This window comes from Bos indicus x Bos taurus, chromosome 11 (genome assembly GCF_003369695.1).
Source record: "Bos indicus x Bos taurus breed Angus x Brahman F1 hybrid chromosome 11, Bos_hybrid_MaternalHap_v2.0, whole genome shotgun sequence".
NCBI classification, from domain to species: Eukaryota; Metazoa; Chordata; class Mammalia; order Artiodactyla; family Bovidae; genus Bos; species Bos indicus x Bos taurus.
In genome coordinates, this window is record NC_040086.1 from 2749835 (window position 1) to 2763171 (window position 13337).

The 13337-nt window shown below is 54.8% G+C and overlaps 2 protein-coding genes across 5 annotated transcripts in view; one reads left to right on the plus strand and one right to left on the minus strand.

The window, feature by feature from the left end:
* CNNM3 (cyclin and CBS domain divalent metal cation transport mediator 3) overlaps positions 1 to 2587 on the plus strand; it is a 33496-nt gene extending 30909 nt beyond the window's left edge. For both annotated transcript variants that reach the window (XM_027554610.1, XM_027554609.1), the window contains one exon: positions 297 to 2587. Coding sequence is in view for 1 of the 2 variants with exons in the window: in XM_027554609.1 (XP_027410410.1) it covers positions 297 to 361 (65 nt within the window). In the remaining variant the exon portion in view is untranslated. The remainder of the gene's footprint in view (positions 1 to 296) is intronic.
* Positions 2588 to 5477: 2890 nt separating this feature from the next.
* Positions 5478 to 13320, minus strand: ANKRD23 (ankyrin repeat domain 23). Of its 3 annotated transcripts, none has more exons than XR_003513262.1 (9): positions 11288 to 11385; positions 9766 to 9912; positions 9460 to 9588; positions 8098 to 8316; positions 7844 to 7942; positions 7659 to 7757; positions 7463 to 7561; positions 7213 to 7311; positions 5478 to 7134 (listed from the first exon to the last, which is right to left on the minus strand). XR_003513262.1 is itself a non-coding variant. In XM_027554612.1 (9 exons), exons 1-9 carry the CDS (start codon positions 12793 to 12795, stop codon positions 7039 to 7041), a joined length of 990 nt encoding a protein of 329 aa, XP_027410413.1. In that variant the 5' UTR covers positions 12796 to 13320; the 3' UTR covers positions 5478 to 7038. The 3 variants fall into 3 exon arrangements, 2 of the variants coding, with proteins under 2 accessions (XP_027410413.1, XP_027410412.1); XM_027554612.1 differs by lacking the exon at positions 11288 to 11385 and adding an exon at positions 12700 to 13320 and having other exon boundaries at positions 8098 to 8223; XM_027554611.1 differs by having other exon boundaries at positions 8098 to 8223.
* Between the last annotated feature and the right edge of the window lie 17 nt (positions 13321 to 13337).

Genomic DNA, 13337 nt, shown 5'->3' on the forward strand with positions numbered 1-13337 from the left:
AAGGGCAGGTGTCTCCCGCCTGGCCGCGTGGCCTTGGCCTCCTGTGGGCAGCAGCCCTGCCTCCCCTGCCTCTCGGTGATGGCCTCTGTCCTCACAGTGGTTTTCTCTCATGAGGCTGACCAGGCTGACCATTTTCCTAACTAAATCCTCCCGGCTCTGCCTCAGTGCCTCCCGAAGAGGCCTGAGGCTCCCCTGCCTCACCCGTCCACTCCCTTCCTAAAGAGGATTTACACCTGATTTCATAGGACCCACTCCCTTGATTGATGCTCTAACGCTGACTCTCCTCTCCTCTCTAGGATCCAACCACAGCAGACCCGGCCTCCCAGCCGAGGAGAGCCCCGGGCGGAACCCGGGAGTTTAGCTGCTTGTCAGGCAGCCCCAGGTCTGGGGAACAGACAAGCACGTGGGGAACTGGAGCAAGCCGGAAAGCAGCTTCCTGCCAGCCCATCCCGTCCCCTGCAGGCCACGTTTTAGATGGCCTTGTACATGCAGGTCCTGGCTGTCCTCCGAACCAGACATCAGTGCCAGGAGCCTTCAGCAGGTTCTGCGCCCCCACCCCTAGAACATGGGGTCAGTGGGGGCCAGCCCTCCAAGTCTGCTTCCGAATGGAATGAAAGGAACAGCGTCATCTCCAGTCCCCAGGGCCAGCCTCCCTGTGACAGTGTATTTATACCTCTTCCGGCCAAGCCATGATGTGAGCGCGGTAACTGCCTTCCTGTGGCCGTGACCTGTACTCTCTCTGCTTTATTTGCCAACCTTCTGCTGCTGGCAGCATTTCTTGAGCAAACCAAGAGCACCATTGTGGGCTGGGGGTTCACATCCATGGCCTTGGCCACAACCACCTTGTTGGCTTCCCTTATGACACTATGCTTCGGAGCACGCACCTGGCCTGTCCCACGTGCCAAACCTGGAAGCAGCTGTGTCCCTCCAGGCCCGCTGCCTCCCATGGAGGTGGCTTTTCCTGCCCTGTCCCAAGCCCAGAGCGAGCACACTGGCCCCTGGGGGGTTCAGGAGCCCCTCCTTCCTGCCGCGCCTCCACCTGCCTGGCTCAGTGACCACTAACAGTATTGTCGTTTTCCACGTGTTAAGAAGAGGGAGGTCACAGGTGAGGGGAAGGGCTGCTGTGATGCGCCTGGTCCGCTGTCGTCGGATCCGAGTGGGTCGCCGGTGGCCCCCGAGGTGCTGTGTGGCTAGAAGGCGCCTAGAGAGCAGCAAGGGAGGCAGGGCTGGGTGTGGCCCAGGTAGACCCCCATCACCTTTCTCGGGAAAAAAGGTGACATCACAAGTTTTTCTTAGAGCTCTGAAACATTTTAAGCTCTTGGCTTCATTCCCGTTCCAGCTCTCTGGGGCTTTAGAGAAGTGGGAACAAGAAGGCGTTTTTGTCGTCTTCCGGTTACCTACATCCACCTTCCATGGTGCTTTAGCTGCGCAGAAACTGGGGCATCATGGGGACCCCGGGGAGGGAGGCAGGAGGATTTCTGGAACCTTTCTCAGTGGCATTTGGGTCCTTATCCAGGATCAGTGGGCGTGAAGGCCAAAAACAGTGGCATGCTCACTTAGAAACTCTTCTCAAGGAATTCTCTCCCAAGAGCAAACCCAGGTGGGAAATAGATACTTGAAAATTTTTTCTCTCTGCAGAAGAGTGTTTGTTAACCTTGGCTGCACGTTGGAATCACATGGCAAGTCAAATATACTGCTCCCTGGGCCGCTCCCCCCAGCCCACCCACCCAGGGGTTCTGATTTACTCAGTCCAGGCATCAGGATTTTATTCTGTAAAATTATTTTATATTCACAGATCATGCCTGCTTACCTGAATGTTAACATCTTCTATAACCTTGGTGCACTTATCAAAATTAAAAAATTAACATTGGTACAAAACTATTAACTAAATTACAGACTTCACTTAGGCTTTTATCTAATTTTCCATAATGTCCTTTTCTGTTGCAGGACCCAGCCCAGGACACCAAGTTGCATTTAGAGCTCTTGCCTTTTCCCCTATTTTCTCCTGTAACTTTCTACTTTGAAATAATGACAGATTCATAGGAACTTGCAAAGATAGAGATCCCATGTAGCCTTCCTCCAGTTTTCCTCCATGACGACACTGTCTTGCATAGTTAGACTACAGTATGAAAACCAGGAATCTGCCTCTGGTGCAGTGTGGGTATGTAGTTCTGTAGCATCTTATCACATGTAGGTCTGTGTAACCACCACTTCAGTCTAGATGCAGAACTGTTCTCACTAGGATCTCCCCACAACGGACAACGGACGCTCTTAACGCCACACCCACCCCCTCTGGCCACTATCCCCAATCCCTGGCAACCACTAATCTGTACATCATCTCTGTAATTTTGTCATTTCAAGAATGTTGTATAAATGGGATCCTACGGTATGTAAGTGTTGGGACTGGCTTTTCTCACTTGGCACATTGTCCTGGAGTCTCCTCCAGGCTCCTGCACGTGTCAGTCAATCGTTGCTTTGTGATTGCTGTGTGGTATTCTACCACAGGCTCACTGTCCTGTCTAAGGACATCTGGGTGGTTTCCAGTTTTTGGCTATTCCAAATAAAGCTGCTATGAACATTCATCACAGGTTCTTGACGCAAACATTGGTTTTCTTTTCCCTGAGGTAAATGATTAGGCATGCAGTTGCTAGGTCTGTATGGTTATTGCATATTTAGGTTTTAAAAGAAACTGCCAAACCTTTTCAGAGCACCTGTACAACTTTACATTCCCACCAGCAATGTGTTGAGTTTTTCCATGTCCTCCCCAGGACTTGGTGCTGTCAAGTATTTTAGCCCTCCTGGTAAGTGTGTAGTGCTGTCTCGTTGTGGACTTTATTTGCATTTCCATAACGTGTATTTTTTCATGTGCTTACTTCACTTTGTGAAAAGTCTGTTTGTCTTTCGTCCATTTTCCAGTTAGATTGTTTGGTTCTTTTACTGCTGAGTTTTGAGAATTACTAGGCTTGATTGGGTTTTTGGTTTGCAAATATTTTCTCCCAGTCTGTAGCTTATTTTTTTTATCTTAACGGGATTTTTTATATAGCAGAAATAGATTTTGATGAACTCCATTTTACTCATTTTTTATGGATCATGCTTTTGGTATCATGAAATGGCAGCCCACTCCAGTGTTCTTGCCTGGAGAATCCCATTGACAGAGGAGCCTGGCGGGCTACAGTCCATGGGGTCGCAAGAGTCAGACATGATTCAGCGCCTAAACCACCTAAGAAATCTTTACCTAGTTTTTTTTTCTTTTTTTTTTTTTAATTTAGACTTGATTGTGAAGATTGTTTTTATAAAGTGTTTATAGTTTTTCATTGCATTTAAGTTTGTGATTTTTTTTTTTCTTAATCATTTGTTTTTGGCTGTGCTTGGTCTTTGCTGCTCGGGCTTTTCTCCGGTTGCCAAGAACGGGGCTGCTCTTCGTGGCAGTGTGCAGGCTTGTTGCCAAGAACGGGGCTGCTCTTCGTGGCAGTGTGCAGGCTTGTTGCCGAGAACGGGGCTGCTCTTCGTGGCAGTGTGCAGGCTTGTTGCCGAGAACGGGGCTGCTCTTCATGCAGTGTGTGGGCTTGTTGCCGAGAACGGGGCTGCTCTTCATGGCGGTGTGCAGGCTTGTTGCCGAGAACGGGGCTGCTCTTCGTGGCAGTGTGCAGGCTTGTTGCCGAGAACGGGGCTGCTCTTCATGCAGTGTGCGGGCTTGTTGCCGAGAACGGGGCTGCTCTTCATGCAGTGTGCAGGCTTGTTGGGGTGGCTGCTCTTGTTGTGGAGCTCAGGCACAGTAGTTGTGGCTCATGGGCTTAACTGTTCATGGTATGTGGGATCCTCCCAGACCAGGGATCGAGCCCGTGTCTTGTACATTGGCAGGTGGGTTCTTCACCACTGAGCCGCCAGGGAAGCCCTTTGTGATCCATTTTGAATAAAGGGTGTTTTTTCTTTTTTTGCCTATAGATGTCCATTACCTTAAGTACCATTTGTTGTAAAGCATATCTTTCCTCCAGTGAATAACTTTTGGATCTTTTGGCATATTAATCTATTTCTGGGTCATCTCTTCTGCTCCACTGACTGATGTGTCTCTCTCCATTGGTACCACCCTGTCTTGATTACTGAGTGCTGCTGAGTGACTTCAGTCGTGTCCCCACTCTGCGACCTCATGGACTGTAGCCCACCAGGCTCCTCTGTCCATGGGATTCTCCAGGCAAGAACACTGGAGTGGGTTGCTATGCCTTCCACCAAGGGATCTTCCTGACACAGGGATCAAGCCCACATTTCTTAACTGTCTCCTGCATTGGCAGGCAGGTTCTCTACCACTAGCACCACCTAGGAGCTATTTAGTAGTTCCCTGAAATCAGTAGACTGATTTCTCCCATTTTGTTCTTCTCCAGAGTTGTATGTTTTAAATTTTCAAATAACTTGTCTAATCTACAAAAAAAAAAAAACTTTGCTGGGATTTTATCAGGAACTGGTTAAACCTGTGTATCAATTCAGGTGGCACTGACATCTTTATTATAACTTTCAATCCGTGCGTATTTCTCCATCTATTTAAATTTGATTTCATTCATCAGCACTGTGTAGTTTTCAGCCTGCAGGCCCTTACACGTTTTGTAAGACTCACACCTAAGTGGGTTTCCTTTTTAGCAAATCGTAAGTACTACTGTGTGCTTTAGTGTTCAGAATCATCACTAGTATATAGAAAAGGGTTTTGTATCCTGAGAGCATTCTAGGTGCTGTTTTCATTTTTTTTGAAAAGAAGATTCCTTAGGATCACCTTCATAGACAGGCATGTCAACTGTATAAAAATGCTTATTCCTGGGCCCACCTTGGGGTTCTGATTTACTCAGGCTGGACATCAAGGCTTTGTGATGTTTTAACCTTTTGGCCATACGGCATGCCGGATCTTAGTTCCCTGACTAGCGACTGAACCCCTGCCCCCCTGCAGTGGAAGCACGGGACCACCAGGGGATTTTCAGAATTCCCTGAACGTCAGGATTTTTTCAAATTAATTTTTTTGACTGTGCTGAACCTGCGTTGCTGCGCTGGTTTTCCTCTAGCTGTGAGTGGCGCCATCCTAGCTGTGGCTTCTCGTGGTGCTGAGCGCAGACGGTAGGCCTGTGGGCTTCAGTAGTGGTGGCTCCCAGGCTCTAGAGCGCAGGCCCAATGGTTGTGGCTCACAGGCTTAGTTGCTCTGCATGTGGGATCCTCCTGGACCAGGGATTGAACCCTTGTTGCCTGTGTTGGCAGGTGGATTCTTAACTCCTGAGCCACCAGGGAAACCCAACATGAGGATTTTTGAAATCTTTCCTCCTCATTCTAACAGGCAGCCTAGCTGAGAAACACTGCCCTGCCTGCCCGCTCTGCTTTCAGGGGCTGGTCTTGCTCTCAGGCCAGCACGGTGATCAGGCCTGGGGTTTGCTGCTGAGGAAGACGAAGCCCAGAGCCAGTGGAACTGGCCCTTCTGGCCCAGAACAGACAACCAGGCCATGGTGGATAATCAACCAGTTTTAATGAACAAAAAATAGTGATGCGTATAAAAAGGTATTTCTGTCACTTAAGTGTCCCCATTTTCTAGATGGGAAGTTGTCTTCTCCGTGGACTTGACCACCTGTTCACCTGTGGCCCCCATGTCTGGGTGAACGGGGGGCTTTGTCACAATAGGGCAGGAGCTGCCCGTGTGAGGGGAAGGCGTGCGGCCGTCCTTCGGAGCTCTTGCCAGCTTTTGCACCGAGTAGAAATTGCCTTGTCCTCGGCCTGAGAAGGCGGCCATTGAGACGAAAAATAACTGCTGCAGAGTGGCTATCAGCCCAGGTTCCTTACGTGAGGGAGGCTGACCTCCGTCCCGGAGCCCATCGCTCTGCCTGTGGTTCTCCATTTGGGGCAAAGTTGTTCTCAAAGGTTTGCTTTCTGGTTTCTGGCATTAAAGGACCCAGCCCCGCCAGCCGGAGAGGTACAAGTCTGCATGTGCGTGGCGTGACCCGGGAAGGATGGTGAGAGGAAGCTTTGGGGAGTGTGCAGGGAAGGATGGTGAGAGGAAGCTTTGGGGAGTGTGCAAAGGCTGTGCCTTCAGCGACCTCATCAGGGGAGAAGGGGAAGGAGCAGGCGAGCTCAGAGCCCTCCACGTCCTGCCCTGAAGGAGGGCGAAGTGGCGTGGCCACAGGGGCCAGGCCACAGTGCCGCGCTCGGGCCAGGCCACGGTGCCGCGCTCGGGCCAGGGGGCGTCCGCGCCCAGGGCAGAGCAGGGTTACGGGCCACCGCCCCAGAAGCTGAGTGGGCCACAAGCAATCCCCAGCACCTGGGCACTTCTCTGCAAGGAGCTGCCAGCTGGCAGACGAGTGCGGCAGGCGGGCCTGACCGAGAGCACAAGGCTTCCCTGGGGTAAACGTTAGCTCCAGCTCGTCAGCCCTGGGGCTGCTGAGGCAACCGGGCTGGGGCTGGCCTTCTGTACTGGGGGGCTCAGACCCGCTGAGCAGCCCCCTCCAGACAGCAGACCCAGCTCAGAGCCTCAAGGCTGAAGCATCTGGAGCCACTCCGGACGCTATCAGGGTTGCTGCTGATAGGAACTGAGGCCCCTGGAGAAACCTGTGCCCAAGGGCACCTGTGTGGCCTGGATGGCGGTGGCCATGCGACATGTCACCCCCTGACGGCAGGTGGGCCCTCGTGGAGGGCTGAGCTGGGTCATCTCCTGGCCGCAGGCCTGGTGGACACTGAGGAGCTGTATCCTGCACTGGCCCTGGAAGCCTGGGGCTCGCTCCCTTCCCGTTCCATCCTGGCGCCAGCCCCCTGCTGCCCCTCGACTGGACCCAGTTTCCTGCCCTGCATACCCGGGTCCTCTGCTTCGGCCCCCAGCTCGCGCCCTGCTGGGCACGGCTCAGCCCCAGACTGCAGGTAGGAAGGCTTTCCTACCTGTCCCCCTCTCGGAGTGGCCCTGTCTGACAGGGCTGCCTGGAGACGAGGGGTCAGGCTGGGGTGGGGGTGTACCAAGGAAGGACCATGGGGAGGGCGGGGGGTGATGGGGCTGGAATGAGGCTGTGAGTGGCCCGCAGGTCGTCAGCACCGGGTCCGGGTATGCCTGACATGGGCCTGCAGTGCTTCCTGAATGCCCCTCTGCCAGTCCCGGGCCAGCTGCACTGGGGTCACTGAAGCCTGGAAGGAGGGCGCTGGCTCAGTGCCCAGTCTCGTCCCTGAGCCGCCCACCCCGCCCAGCCGCCCGCCCGCACTCACCGCATTGCGCACGCCCAGCCCAGCTCCGTAGAGCAGCAGCAGCTTCATGGCTCTGTAGCGCCCGTGCCGCACCGCCTCGTGCAGAGCCGTGTCACCTTCCTGTCGAGAGGGATGGGGTGTCATCCTCCGCAGCCCCGCTCCCCGGGAGGGGCAGGCAGGTCAGCAGGCGCCACGCATGGCTGAGCTAGGGCTCCCTCAGTCCCCGGCCGCGGGGGTGAGCATCCCCAGCCTCTGGTGACCAGACGCTGACCTTGTCCTGCGCGTCGATGCAGGCCCCACAGGCGATGAGGTGCTCCAGGCAGTCACAGTGTCCCGTGCGCACGGCCACGTGCAGGGGTGTGCTCCAGATCTGAGGGAGCAGCGAGGGGCGGCAATGTCATCACAGGCTGGCACGGCTGTGTCCCGACCCCAAAGAGCATCGGGCTTCCCCCGGCCTGTGCCCTCACCTTGTCTCGGGCGTTGACCTGGGCGCCCCAGTTTAGCAGCTGTTTGAGGATGTCCAGGTGCCCTCTGCGGCAGGCCCAGAACACTGGGGTCCTGTCCAGCTGCAAACAGAAGCACCCAACTCACCCTGATGTTGGGGGAAGCCAGTGGGAGGCTTGCCATGGGGGTGGCCCTTCCTGAGTCTCACCAAGTCCCGAGTGTCCACGGCCGCACCTGCCTCCAGCAGCTTGTTCACAAGCTCACAGTGACCCTTCAGACAGGCCCAGTGCAAGGCCGTGCGGTGCAGCTGGGGAGAGTGTGGGAGGTCAGGTGCAGGAAGCTTGGCCACCCTTGGCGGTCCCACTCCCTCCCCACTCAGGAGGCACCATGGGACTTGAGCCCCATGGAGCAAAAGCCCTGTGGTTTCCGAGGCATTCACCATGCCTGCACCACCCTCGATACCTTGTCATGGGCATTGGGGTCCCCTCCGTCTGCCAGGTACTTGTCAATCAAGGCCTCCTGGTTCTCAGCAGCTGCCTTCAGGAACACCTCCAGGCCCACGGGTTCCAGCTGGGCCTGTGGCTGCGGCTGAGTAAATTCCAAGTGTTAGTCGCTCAGTTATGTCTGACTCATTGTGACCCCGTGGACTACAGCCGTCAGGCTCCTCTGTCCTTGGGTTTTCTGCAGGCAAGAATACTGGAGTGGGTTGTCATTTCCTACTCCAAGGGATCTTCCTGACCAAGGGATTGAACCCTGGTCTCCTGCATTGCAGGCAGATTCTTTACCATCTGAGCCACCAGGAAAGCCAGTTAAGTTCAAGGACAAGGCCCACTCACTCGAGAGGCTGTTGGGATGCACGGCCTCACCAGCCTAACCAGAGAGCCGGCTGAGGACCAGCGCACTATCAGCTTATACAAACAACAGATTAAAAAAACCTGCCCCCAGGGACTTCTCTGGTGGTCCAATGGTTGAGAATCTCCCTTGCAATGCAGGGGACAAGGGTTCCATCCCTGATGAGGGAACTTAGATCCCATATGCCACGGAGCAGCTAAACCCACACATCAAAACTACAGAGCGTGTGCACTTTGGAGTCCGAAAGCCACAACTAGGGAGTCCATGCGCTGCAACCAAAGATCCAGAATGAGGCAATTGAGACCCCACACAGCCAATTACGTAAATAAGTATAAACTTTAAAAACACAAGCCTGCCCTCAGAAGACTGACTGAACAGGTATGGGGTGGGGTTATGGATTGAGCTGTGTCTCCTCCAAGCTCATAGGTTAAGGTCCTAACCCCAGCACTCTGAGCATGACCTTACTTGGAAATGGGGTCACTGTAGCTGTAATTGTTTAAGATGAGGTCATCCTGGAGTAGGTGGGCCCTGTTCCAATATGACAAGTCCTTACTGAAAGGGGACATTTGGATACAGGCATGCACACATGGAATGCCTTGTGGACTGTGTGAGCTCAGAGCAGAGACTGGAGCAATGCATCCACAAGCCAAGGAAATGACAGCAGATTACCACCAACCCCTACGCCGGGGAGAGGCATGGGCAGATCCACCCCCCAGAGCCTCGGGATGAACCAGCCCTGATCAGAGATGAACCCTTGATCTCGGACTGCCAGCCTCTGAGCAGACCGTACATACACAGCTGCTGTCTAAGCCCCCAGCTTGTGGTACTTTGTTCTGCCAGCAGCCGAGGCAGACTGACACCGGTGGCAAAGGGGTCTCCAGGTGGGGGCTGGGCAGCTCCTCCCCAGGTCTTTCATGGGGACAGGAGGCTCCAGCTCATGAACTCCAGCCCGGGTGTGGCACCCTTGCTCACCTTGACCTCAGGCTGGGGTGCCTTGGGGGGGACCCTGCGTTTCAGTCGCTTTTCTTTCCGTCTTTGAACCAACTTTTCCAAATCAGCCAGGTTCTCCAAGTTAGTTCTGGAACTGTTAAATCTTTCAAGCTGTGGCAGAAACAGGACCATGCCAGCCGTCAGCCGCTGGAGCCCTGGGGCATCTCTTGGTTGGTCTCACCCTCGTCTTTAGGCAGCAGGAGTGCCCACCCAGGCCATCAGCCCCTGAGCCCCGCCGCTCAGCCTGCCCGCACCCAGCCCCCCGGGCCGCCACCTCTGGCCACTCACTCTCCTCCTCTTCTCCTCGTCCAGTTTCTGCCTCTCCCGGGCCTCGGCCTCCTGGGGCCCCAGCCTCCAGCTGCGAAGGCCCCCTCCAGGATCAGGAACTCCATGTCCACATTCCAATTTCGTCCTTTCAACTCTCTCTCCACTTACCTGTAGGAACAGATGAGGACAAAGACTCAGGAAAATTAGGAGGAGCCCTAAGGCAATGGCTACCCACTCCAGTCTTCTTGCCTAAAGAATTCCATGCACAGGGGAGCCTGGTGGGCTGCAGCCCATGGGGTCGCAAAGTCAGACACGACTAAGTGACAAAACTTAGCAAACACAATTGTGCTAGACGGGGTCCTGCCAGGAGCTGACACGCAAGATCAATGAGCCTACCTGGACCTGTGCAGAGTGCCGTGGCGGTCCACCCGCTCCTTGTTGGCTCTCACCACCTACAGCATCGTCTGAGACTCAGGAGGGCAGCTGGCTGCTGCCCACTCTGTCCTGTCAGCAGAACCCAGCAGCAGGCGCCTGACACCGCATCTATTTATACTGCTGGGCCGCATCCAGGTGAGCTCAGGGCCTCCCTCGTGGGTGGCTGTCCTTAACATTCCTACCAGATCACGCCACACTGCCACCTGACCCCAGGTGGGGGCAGGGGGTAGGGGGACCGCGGAGATGCTCCTGGGTAAAATGCGAAATCCCCGCATTCACTGGCTCTTTGGGAAGCTAGCTCTTTCCTCCCGGTGCCGAAGATGAAATGAGTTACTGGGGCTGCGCTTAGGGTGGAGCCCATTGTACAGCGAACCATTTTCTCCCTCCCCTGGCCCCTGCCCCCAGGATTCAGAAGCCGGCGGCACCCAGGAGGAAGCAAATTGAGGAGAGAGAAGAGGCTGGGACGATAGGATGGCAGAGGTCATGGCTTCCAGCCACATGGAACTATTCAATTGCCTTCTAAAGTGAACTCAGGCAATCAGACAGTTCCTGGGCCCTGCAACCCGCCTCCCAGCACAGGCTGAACTGGCTGGCAGTGGGGCTGGGGGCACAAAGTGACCCCTGCGGCCTCCATGCCCGGCCTCCTGCAACAGACAGCCTGAAGCGTCACCGGCGTCCCTGCTGCTCTCTCTGCCCAGGGAACGCAAGCACCTTCTCCCCTTCCCCAGGCAAGGCGGTCAGACCCTCCAGACCATTTCCCCAGCAACGACCAGCAACACAACCGAGCTCAGCCAGCACCTGGGCCATACTCGTGTCTCCCGGGGTAACATGCCACTTCCCAATCCTCTTCTGCCATCATAGTCAAGGGCAGAACCCACTGAACTCAAGGAATTTCTTGTTGACCATTGCCTGGCCCCTTCCTGTCTCCTCCCTCTCTCGCTCCCTAGCCCCTCCAGTGAGACCTGGGCAGACCGACCAGAACGGAACCACATGTTTCTACTCCTCAAACCTCCAGAGGCTGCACGAAGCAGCTGCCCAACACCCTCGTTCTGCTGAGACAGTCCCGGGGTGCCCAAACCACTGCCCAGCCCCTGCCCCAAGTCCTCACCAACTGCTGGATGCTGAAGTTCATGGTCCCCCCACTCTTCAGGCCCTCAGTGAGAGGAGCCGAGCAGCTCAACCCTTTTATAGTAGAGCCAGCCGGGGGGCAGGGGGAGGGCAAGGCAGAGGCCTGGGCCCAGGCCAGATAACTCTGTGGCTCTGTAACTCTCACCAAAATACTGCCTCGGGCACTTAGCCTGTGCAGGCAGGAGAAAGAGCTGTTCTCAGCTGAGTCAGCTGCATCCTCAGACACCCCCATCCTGCACCTACTCAGAGGTGCTTCAACCAATCAACACACATCCTGGACGCGGGGCCACCAGCCCAGGTTCAAGGGGAAATATCTCCCATTCTCCCGAGTGTGGGCTTCTCAGGCAGCGCTAGTGGTAAAGAATCTGCCTGCCAATGCAGAAGATGCTGGTTTGAACCCTGGGTCAGGAAGATCCCTTGGAGGAGGGCATGGCAACCTACTCCAGTTTTCTTGGCCTGGAGAATCCCAAGGACAGAGGAGCCTGGCAGGCTACGGCCCATGGGGTTGCAGAGTCGGACACAACTGAAGCGACTTAGCACACATACATGCTCCCAAGTGTAGACACCATGGAGAAAAAGAAGTGTGAGCCTCCGTGTTGCTGTGGAGGGAGACCCTGGGAGACGGCGCAACTACCCTGGCAATAGGAGGCCAGAATCCTGAAGTGGACCTCCAAGGGAGAGACCGAAGAGGCTGATTTCTGCCTCAGGAAGCTCCCTGGCTCCTACAGGAAGAAACCAAGTGACTTCCCACCTCTCGGCCAGTTTCCAGCCTGAAACCTGGCTGCTCCCACTGGTTTCCTTCCCCAGGCAACCCCCTGCCCCCTCACCACTCCAATGGTCAAGGTCAATGTCCTAAGCTAGGCCACCTCAGGAGCCAAGCCCAGTCTGTCACTGGCACCTCACGCCTCTGGAAGAGACTTCCATGGCTCACATGCAGGTCCCCAGCCAGATGCCCTGCCGGGTCAGGGGCACATCCTTCCCCAGCAAGGTGAGGTTCAGATGCGCTCCAGGTCTAAGAACAAACGTTAACCATTAACCCAGTTGCAAAGCGATTCATCTGCAGCTACTGGTCAACCTTCCTGATTCTCCCCAAGACACCAAGCATGCCTTCCACCCAGCTGTGCCTTGAATTTCTGCCTTGACCTTTGAAAGGAAACCTGATAGCTGGTAAGATTCGGCCTGGAAGCCATATGAGCAGAGATGAGCAGGACGGGTGGCGGGGGAGGGAGAGCCGTGGGTCCAGGGCCGCCGAGGGCCCAACTGCAGTTGGCTCTGAGCTCCCAGACCTGGGGAGCCCAGGGCTTTTTAGAGCAACTCTTCTGTGCTTACGGCCCAGGGTGTTTTTCTCAAAGGTGACTTTTGGCCTGTGGTCCTGAGGAAGGGAAGAGTTACCTGGAGGAGAGTGAGGTGAAACCGACAAAAATAAGCAGGATTTGAACTCGGACTCCACTGCCCGCCACCGACACCACGACTCCTCTCCTCCAACATCCCAGGGCAAGGATATCGACGCTGTATCTGAAATGCTCAGCGGAAGACCGTTGGTACTCACATGGAGCTAACTAGTATTAATTTATCGTTGGTATTACTTTATCGAAGAAAAAAATTACCTCTTATAAATAAGTCCACACATAGCAAATCTTGCTCAGGACCCCCACCTGGGGAAACAGTGGGTGCAATTTCACACACCTCCTCCTGAGTGTGTGTGAGCGTGTTTGAGTTCCTATGTGGCTCTACCTACTCTACTGTGGTCACGACTCAGCACTCTCTCCAGGTCAGCACAGGCTGCACTCATGGCTGGGAACCTCAACTCTGCTCATGTGGCTCCAAGACTGGAGTCTTACTTGTCCCCCTGTTGGGAGCACTGGGTTTAGCTCTACTTTTTTTCTTCTTTTTTAAAACATTTCACCCCATGCTCCGGTGCACATCTTTGTAAATGCATCTGTAAATAAACATCTTTGGGGACTTGCGGTTAAGACTCTGCTTCCAATGCAGAGTACACAGGTTCCATCCCGGGCGAGGGAACTAAGATC